The following is a 20,443-nucleotide window of genomic DNA, read 5'->3' as shown; positions in this document are numbered from 1 at the left end:
TCTCATCAAATATACTTGTAGTCTACCGTATTACAAAGTTTACGTTACATCTTACTTGTTATAGATGTGACAGAAGTGCAACTGACACAATGTAAATTATTCATCCGGGAACTTGTCACGTGACTAGATTGTTGTAGTGAAGTAGCCATCTTGGAATTTATGTGATCAATATTTGGTCTCGGTGAGTGATTATTGGCGATGGAAGGTGACTGACATCCGTAGGTTCTGTGGAGCAGTCGTCAAATTAACGGGATGTTTTTACTTTGTGGACCTCAGTGAGTTGAGACAACGTTGCAGGGAAACCTGTCCGTTTACGTCAACTAAATTTCGGCACAAATTTGTTGATGGCAGGTACCGTTGCAAAGTTTCCAAGTCCCGCTTACAATGTCAACGATGATCACTATATAACACATCCGTCTGGTATCAGTATAATGGAACAAGATGTAGTGCTCGATCAACTCTACGATCAGAGCTTCCAGAAAAGGGCAGACATTCTAGACCAGCTGCGTCAGACTGCCAGGAGACATGGAGGCCGGTTGCCATTCCAGGACCAGCTCTCCATATTTCAAGGATTGTCGAGGGCGGTATCGGATACCAACTGGGACGTTCGCCACCAATGTATCAACCTGATTAATGAACTGATTCCAAAATTAGATGATAACTTGGATAAGTGCATGACAGTTGTGCTTCCTAAGCTTATTCCTAATCTTGGAGACAGCAAAATTACAATAAGAAAAGCAGTTATACAAACTGTTCATGTTTATATGAAATATACCAGTAACATCCAGCAGGTTTTTCATGCATTAGTCCAGTTTGGTTTAGAAAATGAGGATTTCAAAGTCAAGAGAGAGACCACTGTTGCGCTACCTATGCTCTTTACAAAGGAGTTTGAAAATGAGAATTTGTTGGAAATTACACAGGCTTTGGCCAAACAACTAGTAGCCACTTCTCAAAGCGTTGAAGACAATCTCACTCAAGTGTCATTAATGTCACTTGAAAAAATCAGAACTCTTGTAGGAGACAATGTGTTTGATGCATATATTCAGCGACTGCCAGTTCCTGTCCGACGGTACTACTGCAAGTTAACAAACAGAAAAGAAGAAAATGGCTTTGATAGTCGGACATCTAGCACAGACTTGAACTCCAGTTTAAATGGTACCCCAAGGAGATTCACAGTCAGTACACAAAGCAATGTGGCATCTCCAAGACCATCAGGGCCCAGTACTCCTCTCCAGGAACAGAACCCTATTGTTCATACTCCCACATATCAGCAGCAGAGTTCTCACATTGTGGAGATGGGCATTATACCTAGTCACCTTATGGAGAGATTGAACAATCAGGAGGACTTCAGAGCAAGACAGGCTGCCATTGAAGAGCTCAAAATTATCATTGGAGGGCTTCAGGATGTGGATTTAATTATACCACATATGATGCCCTTAGTTGGCCTTCTAAACAATATGCTTGATGATAAGAACTTCAGAATAAGTGTGACTACCATGGACATATTAGACATGCTTGTGGTCAAGCTTGGGTCAAGTGTTAGGCCCTTTTCCAAACCAATACTGAATGCTGTGTGCAAATGTTTAAATGACAATAAAATAGTTGTACGTCAGTCTGTGCACAAAGTGGCCAGACACTTAATGACCTCGCTTTCTCCCAAATTTGTGTTATCTGTGATCTGTGAGCAGCTAGGCAATCGAAGTGCAAGGATCCGCCAAGAAGCACTGAATATCATCATAGCAGCACTTCTGACTTTTCCCAGTTATGACTTTGATCTGCCCTCATTGTGTCAAACTATAGGGCCTACACTAGTTGACTCCAAGAGGCATGTAAGACAAGCATCTTTGGAGTGTTTTGGCATGCTGGCCCAAGCTATGGGAGCTGGGAGGCTACAGCCCCTAGTCCAAGCTGTAGATAGTGTAGAGTTAAGCTATGAAGGGGATGGAGTAATGGCTGCAGTGCAGGCACGGCTAGCCAGACGACAACTTCCTAGAATCAACAGTGAGGGATTAGTTGAATATGCCACCACTCTCTCTTCAAGTTCACAGAAAAGTTCGGCCTCTATATCTGCCTCACAAGGGGCTGATATAGACTGGATTATGCAGGCTGCAGGGGGTGGGGGAGGCTCTGCAAGATCAGCACGATCAGACACCATGGAGTTGGAATCAGTTGCAGGATCTGCACGCTCCACACCAGCCCCTGCTTTAGAGAGCCCTGTCTCTACCGGACCCTCTCCAAGGAGATTTCTCAGTGCTGGTCGGGATAAGAAGAAACTCCCTTGGGCTGAGGACGATGACAGCATTGGTAGGGAAGAAAATGGAGGCTATCATTCATCAAATACACCTGCTTCACAAGTGAGTAGCAAGATGATATTTTCTGTTAATCAAATCTTTCTTTGACCAATCCACATTTTGATCTTTCCTCGTGTAATGACTAAAAATTCATAATTTGATATGCATTTTCCCTTTCTTGAAACCCCAAACAACAACTTTTATGCAGTGAATATATTGAAAACAAAACCCGAAGTGTAATGCACATTTGATCCTAAAGGCACAAATGCAGATTGGAGAAATGTTTAAATTTGTGAAACAATTTACTTGACATATTGTTTATGTTTTGCTACAAAATTAGTTTTATATTTGGAATATAAAGCTGTTTTCAAATTGAGTTGGGACTTAGCATTTGTTTTAGATAACTTCTTTATTAACTCCTGAAATTTCAAAGAAAATAATCTGATAGCTTGTAAATAATAATTCTTTGGCAGAAAATTGGTCGATATTTTATCTTCGGCAATGTTTACCCTTGTCTGGAGCAATCTATGTTAGTTAAGTTAAATGGGAATGATACATCATTGGTATCATGGTCTCTCATTGTTCAGAATAATGAACTGATGAAAAGAAATTGAGTCGGTCACTTGTTGGTCCGATACAGACGTGTTGGCCATAATTAAACTGCATAACCAGATTATATCAGATTTATGTTGACAGTCCTTTAGAAGTTATATGTGTAAACACGAATCACTGGGCAGTGTTTCTCTTAGCATTGTGACCTATTGCAAGAGAGTGTTATTTTCCAAAACATTGATCTACTTGCATCCATTCATACCAGTAAGCCCTAGCACAGGTGGGTAATGGTCCACTCAGGGCAGGGTTAAATGATGTCCACTTTGTCCCCAGTTTGGTTACTGTCAGAACTAGGTCTTGCTACCTGAAGGATGTTGAGTAATTTTTGAGGGGCTATCAATTGGCACTATTAAATAAGGGTTTCTTTTGATGATTTTTAAAATTGTGACTCGGTGAATTAAGCCAAGTAATGTAGATTATGAGGTGTTCAGGAATTGGTAAAGTACTGTATATTGCTGCAGTTTTTTTCATGTGTCAGTACATTGTTAGAATAATGTTAATTCATCAGTCCAGGTAGATTTATGAATAAAAAATTATAACTTAAAATACTATATGGATAAAAATTTTGAAAGCACTAGTACTCCAGCTGTGAACAACACTGCAGTTGCATTAGAAAGCTTACAGAACTTCTATGCTATATCTATTATCAAGAGCAATAAAATTTTCACCTTTTTATCATAAATATATTTCTTTTTATTTTCCATCCTACAAACTCATTTGCATATATTTTGCAAATTAATTATACTTGAATATGAAATAGGATTATTTTATCCAACTTCGCCATGCATGTGTTATACGAGAAAGATGAAATAGGTTTTGCAGAGAGTTTTGAAAGTTGATATTTTACTTTGTCTGGTACAATAAAGGTAAATCATGGTGTAACATACTGATATTTATGAATATGAATTGTAATTGGTTGGTTGGGAGTTAAAATCAATTCTAAAATCGATTCATTGGGGAAATGGCACACACCAGTGCAGTGGCACAATAAAGACCTCACTGAAGAAACACGGTTACATCCTGGCACCCACACAAATTTATGGCTAATCAATAACACCAGTTGTGCTTCAATGAGCAGATTTTATTCTTTTCTTTAACATAATGCATACCTAAATCACATTAGAACTCCCATAATAAATTCATGAACCAAGAAATTGGCAATTGTTATATAGCTTGTGCTATGTGGTCAAACATCAAAGGTTGTGTTTTGTAGCTGAGTTTGTTGCCTGAACACACTTGACTCTAGTGGTTCTTGTTCATAAACTGCCAAAGGTAAAAAAGTTTAAATTTCAAAATTGATATCTAAATCCCCTTTGCCCCTCATCCTTTCCAGCTAATTACTCCTCTTAAGTGGCATGCCTAGATTCACAGAGCAAGTGTACTGTATACACATAATTATGGGTCAAAATAGCTATCTGAAATCAACATTTGCACAATATTAATATAGAAGAAAATTATAAATAGAATTACTTAAAGTTTGTGGAATAAAAAGTATGTTGCCATAATAAAGAAATGCTATAAAATAGAATGTATTTTTATATGTACTTTGAATACAGAATCTTTCTGTAAAACTTGAGTTAAGATCACTTGTTGGACCTTGCAATAGTGCTTCTATATGTACTCAGTCTATGTTCTGATTTGAAAAGTAAGGGTGGATCAAGTATTTTTCATTATATTACATTGCTTACTAGTACAGATAAGGGTTAAATTTCATTGAAGAAGGGCTATAATGAAAAGGGGCAGTTGGTTCAGACATATATATTTTCTTTTTTTGCCATGTCATTTGCATTCAGATTTGACTATCACAGTCCAGGCATAAGTATATAGAAATAAAGAGAGCCGAGTATTAAGATATGTATGGTATAAAGCACTGTTATGGTGTTAGTTTCTATTATGATATTTGTGTAAGCACTTCATTGTTTGTTCAGTGCCAGTTGTTGGGTGAAAGGTTTTCATTGATAGTTAAGCTACGTTTTAAAGGGTTTTGGAGCCCAATGCATAGAACATGTTAAGCCAAAGGTATTAGGTCTTTGTGGAAGTTTTTTTTTTATTTGCTTTTTCTAAATATAGAAAAAAAATTGCATAAACTTAAATGTTGCTGTGAAAAGAAAGAGCATTGTGTGTCAAGGGTGTTAGGGACAATGACAGAGGTTAAAAAAATTAAAGCCGTTACTGAACTTATTGCTTAAATAAGATTGTTGTTTTTTAACTTTCAAAGTTTACTGCAGCATGATTACATATCTTAAGCTTAAATAGCACCAAAATCAATCAATTTGCTAGAATATTGAACTAATAATTTACATCATTTAAGAGTATTATTTAAAGAGGATGGAATCAATCTAAGTATACTTGCTGTTGTAGACACATTGAAAGTGTGCATAGGAATACTGTTTCTAGCTCTGTTAACACTGTCAAACATTAACCTGTTTCTATCATAAAGAATTCATTAGCACACAGTTGTCCATTTTCTGTGCTTCAATTTGAAGTGTGGAACTCTTCATTGATTTGTTCCTCATGTGGTGTGACATGTTATACAACCCAGACATTGCCATGTCACTTGTTACGGACTTGTATAATTTCATAATGACAGATTAAACAGATTGATTATGCACGTAAACACTAGTAATGCATCTACTTGTAGAAAGTGGGACTTGTCTGCACTTTTTCACATAAAAAAGTATTGAGATTTTGGCACACTTATCAAGGGGTAGAATTGAGATATTTTATCACTTGTGGCTATTTCTCTATTTGCCAAATGGATTTACCAACCAAACTAAACCAAGTCTGGGCTGTAGATAAGTGATTGAGACTGGTAGTAAAGAGAGAATGTCTAATACTAATGGAATTTTGTTTGCTGGATAGGCTTTAGGTGAAAATTCAGATTAACAAAAAGGGGTCCACTGCCCCAGTATGTTCTTTCTTTATTGACAAGTGCATTGTTTTGTAGCAGAATTGAAGATAAACTGTTTGAAATATATATATATATATACTAGTATAAAATAGAAGCAATCATCTAACAGATTAAGATAATATCCTCTTCCTATCTGTAGTGGTTTGTTTGCTGGTAAGATAACAATCCCCAACCATCCAGACTGTATACCCTCTACCAGGGCCACAGATTGACTTTTCACAGGATATTCACAGATATGTCTTTAGATGAATAGATGGTCAATTTACTATCTGTGACCCTGTGATGAGATATCTAGGTTGATTACATGGCTGGTAATTGTTTGCATAACTGCTCAGGCACTGCCACTTAAGAGACCCAAGTCATTTTCCCTTGACAGCAATCAAGACAGTTAATTGCTCTGAATTTAATCACTTACTCTTTTGTGACAGATCAAGAAGTTATAATGATAACTTCTTGGACAGATAAAGTAGCCCCTTCTGAAAAGCTTGTTACTACAGATTGAAGTTAACTGAGGAATCTCCTGTAGTAGCTCCCTATACAGTGGGTACAATGCCCTCTGCGCGCATGCAGATTTTTAAAATTGCTTCTATCTGGCCAAAAATTACAAGGTGGATAGAGGGTATAGACTGTACATGATTATGATAATAATTTTACTTATACACTTTTATAGTGTGTTATGTTCTGCATAACTTCTAATCAAAGGCATCAAACACATCATGAACCTGTGTGATTTTTGATCAAGTGTAATACATAAATTGTTATTTAACTTATTTTCTAGGCCCGTCCACCAAAACCTCTAACAGAGAGTACCCCACCTCCATTCAAACCAAGGACAACTTGGGGTGAAGAAAGCTTGGGAGCACATACAGAAAACCAGCCTCCTCCACGTAAACCATATAGAAGACAGACTTCTGGGGGTAGTGGTGTTCCCATCAGAGATCAGTCTCCTGACACAGGTAACACATTGATTGTTTGTTGTCAAGTATAGATATAAGGCATGGAACTAATGGTGGTAATAATTTTCTGCTTGTATTTGATAAAAACAAATTGTGACCAGGTGTGCATTTTTTAACAGGTTTCTTTGTTTGCTTCTGATTCAATGATTGCAGGCCTACAAGTAGGCTGCCAAATTTTTATTTTGTCGAAATATTAAAAGGATTTGTCAAATAGGTAAAATCCTGTCAGATTATAAACATTGTCACTGATATTTTGGTATATTCATGCTGGATCACATTTCCGTGACATTTCTTATTTATTTTTACCTAGGGATTTGTTTTTCTACAAGAGTTGATGTTTTCTCTTCTATTTATCTGCTGAACAACCAGAAACAGCAATGTAAAGATACTGACCATTTTGGTTTGTTTCATAATTTTACTTTCATTAATATTATTAAGATGACAGTTAAATTTTGAGATGCATTTGTAAGTTATTTTATTCTGTAATGAGTCTTATGGTCTTATTTGCTGTTATCTTCTAGGTGGAAAGTCTGCCAGTAGTTACAAACAAATATATCTTAGAAACAAGTTAAAATCAAACAGAGACAATGATTCAGGCACAGAAAAAGGTAAACAAGTACACATGAAATTTTTCAGCATTGAGGCTTTTGTGTCGGCTATTACTATCACTTAATATGATGGAAATTTTGAAATGACATGAAACTTAATATTTCAAATGAACTTAGAAGTACAGTGGCATATTTTAAGAAGTTGAGTGGCATATTTCACCAATTTAAATATAAAATTTTATGAAAAATAAATTTTGATGGTGTTTCCCATTATGTAGGTGGTCCTATGTCCTCGGCCACATCATCACCAGCACGTAGTAGGGGGAGCAGTGGGCCAGTGGCAGAAAGCTATCCAGATGACACAGCCATGTTCAACAAACCTTACTTTCCGTCCAATTCATTTGGAGGCAAAGACGTTAAGGATCTGTCTAGCTCTTGGCCAGATGGGAAAAGACTGGACTTCGAAACAAAACCCAACAAGCCGATATTGGACCCAATTTCAGGTAAAATGTGATTCATTTGCTATTTAGTTAATGAACCAGATCATCATTTATCTCTGTGGGCTGTCTCTGATGGCCTTTAATTATTTAGGGGTACAATGAATCTGTATCATAAACAAATTTTGTTTGCGTCAACCAGCAAATATTAGTGATATTGGCCTTTACCCTTCCCAGCATGGCATGTTGTTAATTTTAATTCTAATTTTGATGTATGCTGAGGTCATACTGCAAATATTAAGCATTAGTTAAGAGTGCTCTCTCCTCTCAGCCTACATTTACAAATAACTTTCCATAAATCTACTACACCAATGGCACATATATAGAGAAAGTAGAAGTGCTTATTGTTAGTTGTCATATTCTAATGACTTGTTATTTGGTATGTGTCTCATTAAGCTTGGGTCTACCAGTTGATTATTGAAAGGTCATCTCCATTTGCCATATATAAAGTATTAGTAATGATTTTGTCCGTGGATGTCTATCAGTTGGATAACGAGATGTGAATTCACTTAGAGACTGTACCCAAACTAATGAGGAAATTTGTATCCAACCAGATATTGTAAACAGAGCACTCCTTTCTGTGTTATCATTACAAATGCAGCTATTAATTTCGCATTTCTTTGAATTATGAGATTATGAGAACCATATATTTTTGTCATTAATTTCACTGTTCCAAACTTGCTCATTGTGTTATTATTGCTATTATTATTCAGCCCCAGAGACACCCAACTTTCCAGACTGGCCTGAACACAACCATCCATTGGAAAGCCTCCCCAGAGACCATTACACCCAAGACAGTAGGAGAGATGGTGAGTACTTTGAACTTGTTGATTAAATCCCATTTCTAAATTGTTATTGGCTTTTGGGAAACTTTGACCGTGGAAATTCTAAGAATCATCTGTCATTGATTCTCTCTTGTCGTTTGCAGTAAGCCTTATTAATGCCGTAAACAGTTTATTATTGCTGGAGCCTAGGCCTCAACAATGCCTGGTTAATTGATTTTTCTTCTTTAACCCTGCATAAGTCCTTGTGCATTAATATTTTCCATGTAAGAGATACAGCAATAAGGGATAAAAGATAGTCTTCATAATGAGTAATGGTATTATTATTTGTTGTATTCTGACAGTGACATATTTGCAAACTAAATAAAGGACAAGAACCTACCCATGTTTCATTATCTTGTCATGTCTTTGACATCATGACGATTTATCATGTGAGCTAAATGGGATTGAAAAAACAAGTTGTGTGCAATCATGGCCGGAAACTCATCACTCTTTGGGCCAATCTATTGTGTAAGAGTCACACGATATTGATTTCCATGGGTGTGGAAGCTCAGAAAGAAGCAAAACACACAGTTCAGGTAGAAGTCATTAGATATAAGCTAATTGAACGAATTGATCAATAGGTGTGCACACTGGCATGCGTGAAATGGATTGTGTAACAGGCCGTCTTTTATAATTTTTTTTGACAATTCCATTAATGACACAAAGAGCTGAAAAAAAGATCAAGTGGTGCTCCATTAGCACATGCAGAATAATTGAAGGATAAAATGATCACAAAGACCACACCCACGAAGGTTATGAATTTATGAAAGGTGAAATATTGTCACATTATTCGTATTATTCATCTTCAGTTGATCCATTGGAATCTCCCATCCCATTGAAACCCACCTTAGCTCGCGGATCTGCGTCAAAACGACACAAAGTCCCTCCACTCTCAGATAGAGGCTCTGCGCGGAGAGAAGATGATGAGAAGGACAGTGGGAGGGACAGCCTTGAAAACACCTTGGATGGTGCACCTAATTCTGAAGAAGTAAATGTTTGACATACTATATTTGAAATAATGTTTTCCTTCCCTTCATTGTATGCATGTACAGCAATTGATTTTATTTTTTTGTATATGTTGCATGATGTCATTAATTGACATTGAACACATCCAGTAGAGATTATTATGATCAGTAAATTGATTATTTTAAAAGTGAATTTTTTGACACTGTTATGATGATTATTTATATTTATTTTTAAAAATCATCCACAGCTAAATACGTCACTCCGCAGCATCCGTACAAGTGCCAAAAGAAAGGTGGAAAAGCTGTTTGAGAAACTTGACAGACAAGAACAAAACCAGTTTGGGACTGACCCAGGTCAAGAAAACTCCAATTCTCCCAGTCCCGATTACTTGTTGGAAAGTGGAGTGTTTAGTCCTTTGTCCACTTTAAGTCCACGAGATGAAGCAAGTGAGGTATCAGACAAGGGAAGTCGGAGAACAAGGTGAGGAACATTTTTACAATGTGCCTTTTGATGGTGCATATGGTATATGTCAGGCCTGTAGGCGGTGGAGGGGGGGGGTGTCAGGAATTCCAAAAAATTCCCTTTTGACTGGAAAAAGGTCAGCTGTGAATCAAAATATAATCTAGGCTCTGTCATTATTTTGAAAAGCTCCACTTTTCCAGAAAAAGACACTTGCTCTCTCTCTTCAAAATCGCTGGCAACAGGCCTGTATATATTTGAGTAAATATTGATTGTTTATGCTATTGTTGATTTTTTATTTTTATTTTTACCTTTTCAGTGATATAAAACTATGTTGATATATAAATTTGGAGAAAATTTTAGAGGAGAAATGTAGACATTTTCTTGACAATTACAGAATTTTAGCTTTGAAAATGGATATGCACAAGAGTTAAAATATATAGTGAGCTGATATTACATCTTGAATCAAGGCCATAATAATTTTTTCTCCATTTTTATCAAATTGTAGCAATAAGAAGTCTGACTCACCCTTTGAAACAAAACCCAGAATAGCCAGGATGAACTCCATGAAAGAAAAGAAAAAGAGCCAAGAAAACCTTTTGGACAATAACAACAGGATGGAAAAAGAGAGTCCCCATTTGGATTATAACCCAAACAGTGGAGTTACCTTTAAAGAGAATCCCAACTCTGATGTAAAAGTAATAGGAAGGGGATATGCTGAGGATGCCACCCCTGGGGATCTTAGAGCAAGTCAGATACACTCAAAGGCCAGGGAAAAAAGGAGATTGGCTAAAGGTAAGCTGTATTTTTATGCAGTTTTAGTTGTAAAAGCTGTTTGTCAGAAGTCTTAACTCTGAGGATTATTTCAGCTGACAAACATGATTTTTACCTTACTGACATATTTATCAAAGGAAATGCTACCTTGCTACCTTGAGAATAGATGCAGCACTGTTTAGGCTGTACTGATATTTTGCAGTATGACAGGTTTTGTCGCCAATGTTGAGTAGTTGTTTTATGGAGAGTGCTACCATCATAGAAATATCATTTTATTAAATAGAATGAAATAATCACGAGGAGCAGTTATTACAGTAATGTTGTAATCTGGCAAATTAATCTACGTAGCAGTCTGTATATGATGTTCGATTTTTTCTGAGTTGTCTATTAATGTGTTGAAGTCTTTTTTGCTGTGGCCATTTCCTTGTATAATTAAGCTTTGGTTAGCAAGTAGCTGATTATTAGGCTGCTTAATACCTGCAAGGCACCTCAAGAACACAGCAAGGTGCATGGGTTTGTCCCTCAGTAAGCAGGAAATTAAATCTGCTGTTCTCATTATCTCTCTTAATACTTACCTGTAATAAGAGCAGAGGTGGATGGATTTGTAATGAAAATCGTCAGAGATAGCCCAAAGACTTACAACCTAGATTAAAATCAACCAAGATTTTTTGTGAAATTTGGAGGAGAGTGGAGTTAGAAATAATGGCAGACTAGCAAGTGTCATGCAGCAGGGAATAAAATATGACAGAATTTATCCCTGGATACATTTTTCTGGTTGTTTTCTCATAAGTTCTGAAGAATTGCAGTCTTTTGCACAACAGTGCATATTCACCATGCTTTTCATGTTACTGAAAATTGCTTTTTGAGACAACATTCACAATGCAAAGAGTTTCATCCTAATTACTTGAAGGTTTGCCCCACCTAAAAGGATCCTTACATTTTCTTATCTTATATTGATGTTATACAGTGCTGATTTTAAATATCCATTAGTTCAGTCTATCATATACAAAAGTACATCACTGACATTTGGGAGTTTTTACAAAGCTCTGTGTTAATGGGAAAAAAGCTCTGTTAACCCCTTCCCCTTTTCTGTGTCCCCAGGGCCTGTGCTGTCTCCCCTGGGTATGGCATCCATGTATTCCCATGGTGCAGCTGATTCAGAGGAAGAAAAAGCTGCTAATGGAATAGGGGTAGTTGGAAAAGGTAAGTGTAGATAACACTGTGCAGTTTAAGATTTTATGTATATGTTTTATTTATATGTTTTATTATTATTATTATTATTATTATTATTATTATTATTATTCATAAGCAATTTGAGATTTGTTACAACCCTTGATTATCACAGAGGATGGCAATATACATGATTTTCTTAAGCAATTAAAATAAATTTTATTTGGAGGATGATTTAGAGTTCTCTGAATCACCTCTTTACATCTGAAGATTGCTAAGGCAGAATTTTGTTTCATCTGGTTTTGAAATTTGGGATCATTTCTGCTGACTATCAAAAATAAGGTAGTAGTTTCGAAGGCATTATGAATCAGTTTGTCAGAATGTGTTGGTCATTTTTAGATAGTGTGAAGAAGCCCAAACACTGAACTAATGAAAGCCAATGTGATTTGGAAGAGACTTGTCTAGGCTGATGCATCTATCTTGCTATCTTGATTTTATCCAGTCTGTCACCTTATGGTCCAGTGACCCTTTCTACCTGTTTACCACTGAGTTGAAAAATCAATTGGCAAACACATTTGTTGTTGATAGCAGCTGTAATAACCACAGAGACAGGGTTAATATTAACTGAAGATGATTAAATTGGTCAGATAGTTGTTATTGATAAAGCATGGACATTGGTTGTCATGCTGCTTTATGTGAAGCATTAAGGTATTCCATCTAAAGAAAAAGAAAGCAAAGAGCATCAAGGTAGCTGATTATAAAGGACTGGTAAGAATTTTATTAAGGCTTCTGTTTATCAAACTGTGTCCATGATGGTTGCTTTAGATAATTAATTCTTGGAATCGTAGTTGCAGTGAGACAATGATTTGCTATTTTGGCCCAAATTATTCATACCCAGTTCAGCCATTATCATGTCAAAATTTCTCCACCCTCTTAGGTATGTTTGATCACTCCCCTGCAGAAAGTGGCAGTGACTTGTCACTTAACTCCTCTGTACACAGAGACAAGAGAAGGGAGTCAAAGCAAGAACCTGCCAGCCCGGACCTCCCTGTGTATGGTGTGGGCATGCGACAGAATTCCAATGAGAAGCAGTATGAGGAAGGACTTGTGGAATCAGATGATGTAAGTGGTGCTTTTTCTCAATAGAATGTTTATGTTTAACATTTTGAACAGTTTATAACACTTTTGTCAATCAGTTGAAATCTTGACAAGTATTTTAGGAATGGTGACATTTGTCTTGATGTATTGATAGATTAAAATCTAATCGATTTGGCTTTTTTGATCATCTGTTGAATTTTTTTAAATAGTAAGTAACTGTTTGGTAACTTGTTTTGTTTGTTAAAATATTTTTTCTTTGAGAAACACTTTTTGAAAAATGTTTTTTGTATTTTTAAATAAAACATTATTGTCTCTTCTACAGGAGTCTGTCATATCTATGTCTAAAACCACCAAAGAAAGACTGGAGCAAAAACGAGAGGAGAGGATTAAAGAAGCAGAGGAGAAAAAGGCAAGAAAGGAACATGAAAGGCGAGTCCGGGAGGAACACGAAAGAAGGGAACGTGAAGAAAGACTCCGAGAGCAGAAAGAGAGAGAAGAAAGGCAACGAGAGCAGGAAAGAGAGCAGCAGAGAATACAGGAAGAAAGGCAGCAAAGAATAATGGAAGAAAAACAAAAAAGAAGGGAGGAAGAAAAACAAAGGGAAAAGGAACGACAGCAGGAGAAGTTAAAGAAATTGGCCACAGAAGAAAAGCTCAATTTAGAAGGTATTTATGAAGCGTTTGATTTCTTGAGTATTAGTGTTAATTTATGGTGGTGTTAGATTATATGAATTGAAATGACCCTGGGTTGAACAGTTTTGTGCCTTCAATGAAACAGTTAAAAAAATTGAGGATTATCATTTTCACAGTGGGGTTTCCTACATTTCAGACATTTAGATTAGTTTGTCTAGGGGATGATAATTCAGTTAATGCATTTCTTTCATTTTAGATCTCTCAATCTTGGGTAATAATGCAGGCACACCAAACAAATTAGTAACCACTAAGCCCCCAGCAGCAACTCCGCCTAGGAGGAAGTCAAAATCGTAAGTACACCTTTCTTAGTCTGACATGTAAGGCAGCAATTTCTACCTGTTTGCTCTTAATATCCTCAATTATGTACTTTATGGGCATTATAGAAAATTGCAGTTGGAATTATTTTCTTTACAAATCTGAAGAGGTGATTGGCACTTTTTCATCCATCTGAAATCCACAGATAAAAAGGACTATTTCATATTTATTCATTGATTTTAGATAATTTTAATATAATCATTTTTTTCTTATATTCAAGGCCTCCAACTTTGTCCAATACTTTCCCTATGAGCAAGGAGCGTAAGGTCAGTTCTGCTGCAGATCACAGTCCTCCCAGCACCCTGTCCTCCTCCATGCGCCCCATGTCTGAAGCTGCAGAGCTCAAACGCTGTAGTAACCCAGAAGCAGCAGTCAAAGATGCTCAAGCAAAACTTGCTCAAGATGGCTGGTAAGACACTCTACACAATGATTGCAGTGTGGACTAATCATGTGTTCTTCTTTCTTTAAAATGAAGATGTGCAATGATTCTACTCGTTTTGCTTTGGCTTCCTTTTGATTAATATCTCAGGAAATTAAATTCCCTCCAGCTGGGCTCTGGTATATGATGTGGTTGCTGTGAGCTGAAATGAGCTTATGTTTCAGAACAACATACCCAAATAGAAAAAATGCCAGAAGAGAATTGAGAGAAATCAATAGTAATTGAAATGCACTTGAATGAACATGTAACCTGCTTAGTATCTGCTTCAGCCATGAAAGTTTTCCATATGGTATAAATCATGTTTGCTTTTGTGTGTTTCTTTTTTTTTTTCTTCATGTTTTGCCCCAAATAATTGCAAAATTTACAGTAACAATGATAAGAACAATAGTACAATGCATCCTGCACAAATCCAAAATTAAAATGCGTAATTTTATTGATTTCAAATTGTAACTCCCCTACCCCCTACTTTATTTTATAGGAACGAGAAATGTGATGGTCTCAGTCTGATTCGACGACTTGCCAAACACCATCCTGCTGTCCTGGCTGCAAACCTTCATCCCGTCAATGTGGCAGTGATGGCTGAAGTGCGAAATTTACGATCACAAGTGTCTCGCCTGGCCATCACAACTTTAGGGGAGATGTTTCTCAATCTAAAGAAAAATATGGATGCTGTAAGTTGTCTTTTCACTTCAGTTCTACTTGATAAATATGTTCAGCAGTTTTAAGGATGCATATCTCAAGAGCTCAATGTATATTTCAGTGTTTTTTTCAGGTGAATGCTTTGATGATATATATATGTGGTAACAGGTACACAATATGTGATAAATGATACACAATTTGAAGCACCCTGTACTTTTGTGTTTACAGAGTGGATTAGGAAGTTAATTCAGCTGGCTCTGTGTTTATTGAACTGCTTAACGTTGCCGTTGCAAAATCTATAGGATTATGTAGATTTTCCGATTATGGGTTCTGAGACATAATGGGAACTGGGTTATTTGAAATACACATAAACCTGCGACACTTGATTAAAGCAACCAAATTAAATGCAATTTTTAAAAGAATTCATGTTATCAAAGCAAAAGCATTTTCATCATTTGGTTGCCAGATGTCTTTGTATAAGGTTAGATTTAATTTTTGATAATTTTTTTTCTTATTATTTAATTGTGTAAGTAAAACATTCCTTCATTAGCAGAATATAAAATTGGTGTTGATATGATATTCCCTTCTTCTTCAGGATCTTGAAAACACAACAAAAGTTCTACTTCACAAGAATGGTGAGAGCAATGGCTTTATCAGGGAGGATTGTGAGAAAGCTCTGGCAAACATGATTGCTGAGGTGACTCCACAGAGGGCATTAGTAGCTATCATTCAGGGAGGTGGACAGTAAGTAGACAGATATTTATTGTTTACATATCTTAATTTCATGTTATCTAGATTATTTAAGATCTGCTTTGGTTCTAAATAACTCATGATGGACGATTTAATCATACCAATGCCCCAAAATGAACTTCTGCCTTATTTAGTATTTATGAACACTGTTGTTATGTTGAATAATTTAAAATTAGAAATAAGGGATGGGAAATATAAACATTGATCTGGAAATGGTTGCAGCGTAGGGTAAAGCGCTGTGTTTCATAAATTTTTCACTCAGTTAATGTTAAGCAATGTTACTAAACTTAGAATCATTTAATGGTTCATGTAAATATGGAGCAAGAATATCTACTTGTTTATTAATTATAGTGATGATTGAAATAAAATAACTTTCAGACACAAGAATGCAACTGTAAGAAGAATCACCTCCCAGCTTTTAGTGGGTTTAGTTGAGCGTATGGGACCTGGCAGAATTCTCAGTGGGGTTAAAGATACCACAGACAGAGTATTGCCATTGCTTGCCCAGTTTGCCACTGATGGCTCTCCAGAGACGAGGTAAAAATCATTTTAAGACTTGCAAATTTGCACATGCAGAGACTTTTAAGAACATTTTTCTTAAGAGTGAATTGGTATGATCATCCAGGCTGAACAGTAGTTTCATCATTTTAACATATTTTTCATTTTTCTCTTGCTATTGTTTACCAGCTGTTCAAAGCCTAATTATTTCTTTACAATTCTAGGTACAATGCCCGCAAGATCCTCTACATGCTGATGTCCCACCAGGACTTTGACAAGTGTCTCACCAAATATCTTCCACAGAATACGCTGAGAAATATACAGGAGGTTGTTGACAATGTGAGACAGAAGGTAAAGGTCATTACATCAATTTCGGGGAGTTTTAAAATGTAGGTTAATGAAATTTATATCATTGTTTTTAATTTGATATCTCAATGTTTCTCTGTTGCTATATATATATATATTTTTTAAACAACATTTTAGGGCCCTGGTGATGATCCAAGTGACACCCCTACAGCTCGATCCAGGAGGTCAGGTCAAGGGTCAAGGTCACGTGGAAATTCTGCTGGAAGGTAAAGTTGATTTGTCGAGGAAAAAAACAAAGTTTATTCTGTTTAAAGTCATTGTTATTTTAAGGGTGCATCTTCTTAGGGGTTAACAAATTCCATGTGAACACACTCTTTGTAAGCATTACTCTCTATCTGATTGGTGTTAGACTGACAAAGTGTACAGTCCATTCTAATATGATACTCCCAATTTTAAATCTTCATTTTGCCTTTTCTTGTTACAGTAGTATGGTTGATGGCTCCCAAGGTTCTCCCTCCCTACCGTCCAGTTCCTCGAGCAAAAAGCGAGGTCACAGGGTACACATGGATGAACAGACTCAGGAAGAGATTAAAGAGATGAACAATATGCTGGGAGCTAGCGACTGGAAGCAGAGGCACGAAGGGCTGACAAGGCTGACAGAAATGTGTGAGCAAAACCCAGAAGTTGTAGGGGCAAATATCACAAAAGTAAGCATGGATATTAGTTAAGTTTTAGATTATGCTGTAGGATTAATAACTTCTGGTGTCTATCATAGTAACATTGAGATGTGTTATATATTATTAAAAAAATAGGATATACAACTATAATGTTAAAGCAGCATCCATTACTAGTTTTCTCATGAGTAAAAAACTTTAATCAAAAGATAACTTGAAATCAAAACATTTTTTATTTAGATCAGATGACTGAAAGCCTCCAAATAATGCATTGTTCTATTTCCAAAGACTTAACCACCATAATTTTTTGTCGTATTTCCATTTCAGATTTTTGATAAATTTGTTTCAAGACTGAATGACTCCAACAGTAAAGTGAACCTGTTTGCATTACAAGTGTTGCTTCAGATCACACCCCTCCTTAAGGATTATATGGGCTCCTGTATCAATATGGTAATCCAAACAGTGTCCAACAATCTATCTTCCAAGAACAAAGATATCTATAGCACTGCAATGGATATATTGGATTGCTTTATGGAACATCTAGGTATGTTTGTCTCTTTCGGTCTAATTTAGAAGTGCTTGGTAGAAATTAAAAAAAGGTAATATTCAGAGCAGATAAAACCACATATGATTGAATTTTATGATGTTGTCATATCATATTGCAATTTTCACTTAATATTTAAAAGCAGTTCATTTGCATATTAAAAGACTGTATTGTTATTGATTTAATTATTTTTTTGTGTAGTAGAACATCATTAATAGACGACTCGAATGCTGATTGGCATCATTTTTCTTTTAGATGAAGCTATTCTTCTCCAGCCATTTGCAAACCAAGCCCAAGCTGGCAATGTGAGAGTGAAGCCAGACATGATAGAGAAAGTGGCATGTAAGTGATGAAAAGTTTGAAAGTCTATGTGAAATATTTTTTAACATATTGATATAACATAATCAAGCAGTATAATCAAATGTGTTTCCACAGAATGTATTTACAAAGAAGAAATGACATATGAAGAATTTTTAATGCCAAGTTGTACTGTTAAGCTTCTTAGACTATCATCTTCAATTTGGTGTCTTATTGCATTCTATTATGGAATTTTTGTGAGTCATATAATTAATAATGTATAAAAATGTTTAAAAGTTTAAATTTCTATTTTTTTTATATGCAGACTTGGTCACCAAAGTATATCCACGCAAGCAGAAACCAGTGATGCTCCATGTTCTGCCACTATTATGGCACCTTCTTGGTGCCCAGGCCAGCAGTGGCTCTGTACAGGGTGGGACAGGCAATACACAAACTGCCACGGCACGCCTGGTCTCCAGTCTGTACCAGCAGATGGGACAAAGCTTACTGGATCAGGCTAGCAGTCATCTAGCACCCAGGCACATGCAGACTCTACAGGATATGATCCAGAATCAGCAACAGTGATTTATTTGTAGTCTGAAGCCTGTTTAGGTGGTGTTGGCTCCATGATGTGATATGGCGTTTTGTTTGAAACAGAAGCAAATACCTTGAATTGCAGAGAAAAAGATTGCATAATATGCATAGAGATCTCACTGAATTAGTCTCGTCTCTGATACTGTTTGCTGGAGAAGGCTACAAGGATGTACTGGTTTCAGGGCTTTTCCCTGTCCTTAAGAAGGGGCAATACTGTACTTAAAACTGATGCCGTCCACACCTTTGCTTTCAGGACTTTTGTCAAACATGCCTAAGTCTTAAACCCCTTTTACACTGGACAGCGACCTTGCTGCGTCCTTTGTGTGACCATAAAACTGGCATTGCTGTGGTCGTAGGAGGCACAAGCATTGCTTTGGTTGCAGCATGAAAGCTCAGTGATTGGCCAGTTGTCAACACGTGAAGTATTATTTTTTTACTCTCAAATCGGGCCGTACTAAGGAATGCAGAAAGGACGCCGTCCAGTGTAAAGGGGGCTTTAATAGTTATGTCAACATTCTTTCATTGTGATATTCATACATATCTTTATAACAGAACTGCTTGTCCATGTGAATGTGTGAACAATTATTTACAGTAAATATTGATTGCTCAATTTTATCATTATTATAGTTTTACTATAATTATTGTGGCATGCATTGCCTGTTGCACTGTTGTAGCATGTCCAGTTTTCAGAAGGACATTCGTTATTATTGCATTTTACTTAGATATGCCTTACTGAGTTTTTAAGTCTGCTACACTACGTGCCACAGTATTGGAAATGAACATTTGGCTTCTCTTTTGTTATTTGGGATAACCAAAGAGATGTCATGCACGAACTGAAGTCAGAATTATTTGTTATTCCGTCCAGTTATTACAAAACAATTTGTTGATGGGAGATTTTTATATGTGTGAATGTGGTAGAGCGAACTGTGTTTATATATAAATAAATATATGTATATGTGTATGTACAAATAATGAATATACGGATATGATATACATTGCAAGTTATTATTTTTGCACTACTTACTCAAGCTTTGTCTTAGCTTGTCCCATGCATTCCTTGTTTAATTAACTACATATAATTATCATTTCTATTTTATTTTTGAAAAAAAAAAGTATTAGTGTATGCTTTTGATTTGAATTACAAAAATATTCTAAGCCTTTTTTATTTTAAAGAACAATGGAATGGAGTGTTCATTAATAATTATGTTTTATTGTTTCAATCGAGTTCTTTGAACCAGGAAACCTTTAAGTTATAACACTTAGGTTATGATGCCCAATTCCTTGTGTTATAGTTTATTGCCAAAAGCAAATTGCCTAGTTCCCAACATTTGACCTTTAGTCAACAGTCACTAGCCATTATACATATGCCATTAACTTCATTTGCATTTGGAGTTTATATATCCAATCCTATATTAAAATTAGTGCAAAGAAAAACAATGCCAGGTATAATGTTTTCATTAGAAATTTACCCCTGGAGAAGCTTTGTAATGTAGGATATGTTGATGCTCCTCTTAGTAGTTGTATTTCATGGTGTGTATTGTATGAATTTTATTCACAAAGGTTCATTAAAATGCTATTATATACAACAA

The 20,443-nt window shown here is 36.1% G+C and overlaps 1 protein-coding gene across 1 annotated transcript; it reads left to right on the top strand.

The window, feature by feature from the left end:
* The first annotated feature begins 118 nt into the window (after positions 1–118).
* On the top strand, positions 119–20,443 carry LOC106157015 (TOG array regulator of axonemal microtubules protein 1-like). Its single transcript, XM_087003519.1, has 22 exons — positions 119–2,354; positions 6,593–6,770; positions 7,292–7,378; positions 7,597–7,821; positions 8,529–8,624; positions 9,449–9,627; positions 9,853–10,085; positions 10,573–10,859; positions 11,940–12,041; positions 12,946–13,130; positions 13,429–13,771; positions 13,995–14,088; positions 14,334–14,522; positions 15,031–15,223; positions 15,787–15,935; positions 16,320–16,478; positions 16,664–16,790; positions 16,923–17,011; positions 17,230–17,452; positions 17,747–17,963; positions 18,219–18,305; positions 18,586–20,443. The coding sequence occupies exons 1-22, from the start codon at positions 345–347 to the stop codon at positions 18,843–18,845; spliced, it is 5,712 nt and encodes a 1,903-aa protein (XP_086859645.1). The 5' UTR covers positions 119–344; the 3' UTR covers positions 18,846–20,443.

This window comes from Lingula anatina, chromosome 2, assembly GCF_051362555.1.
Source record: "Lingula anatina isolate TDL-2025a chromosome 2, LinAna3.0, whole genome shotgun sequence".
NCBI lineage: Eukaryota > Metazoa > Brachiopoda > Lingulata > Lingulida > Lingulidae > Lingula > Lingula anatina.
The sequence above is the reverse complement of the archived record's forward strand: the minus strand, read 5'-3'. Positions and strand labels throughout refer to the sequence as shown.

Bases quoted from the DNA above. Each gene is read 5' to 3' on its own strand.
- LOC106157015 (XM_087003519.1), top strand. From the start codon at position 345: ATGGCAGGTACCGTTGCAAAGTTTCCAAGTCCCGCTTACAATGTCAAC. The intron at 14,523-15,030 runs GTAAGACACTCT...TTTATTTTATAG, and splicing joins AAACTTGCTCAAGATGGCTG to GAACGAGAAATGTGATGGTC. The intron at 15,224-15,786 runs GTAAGTTGTCTT...CTTCTTCTTCAG, and splicing joins TAAAGAAAAATATGGATGCT to GATCTTGAAAACACAACAAA.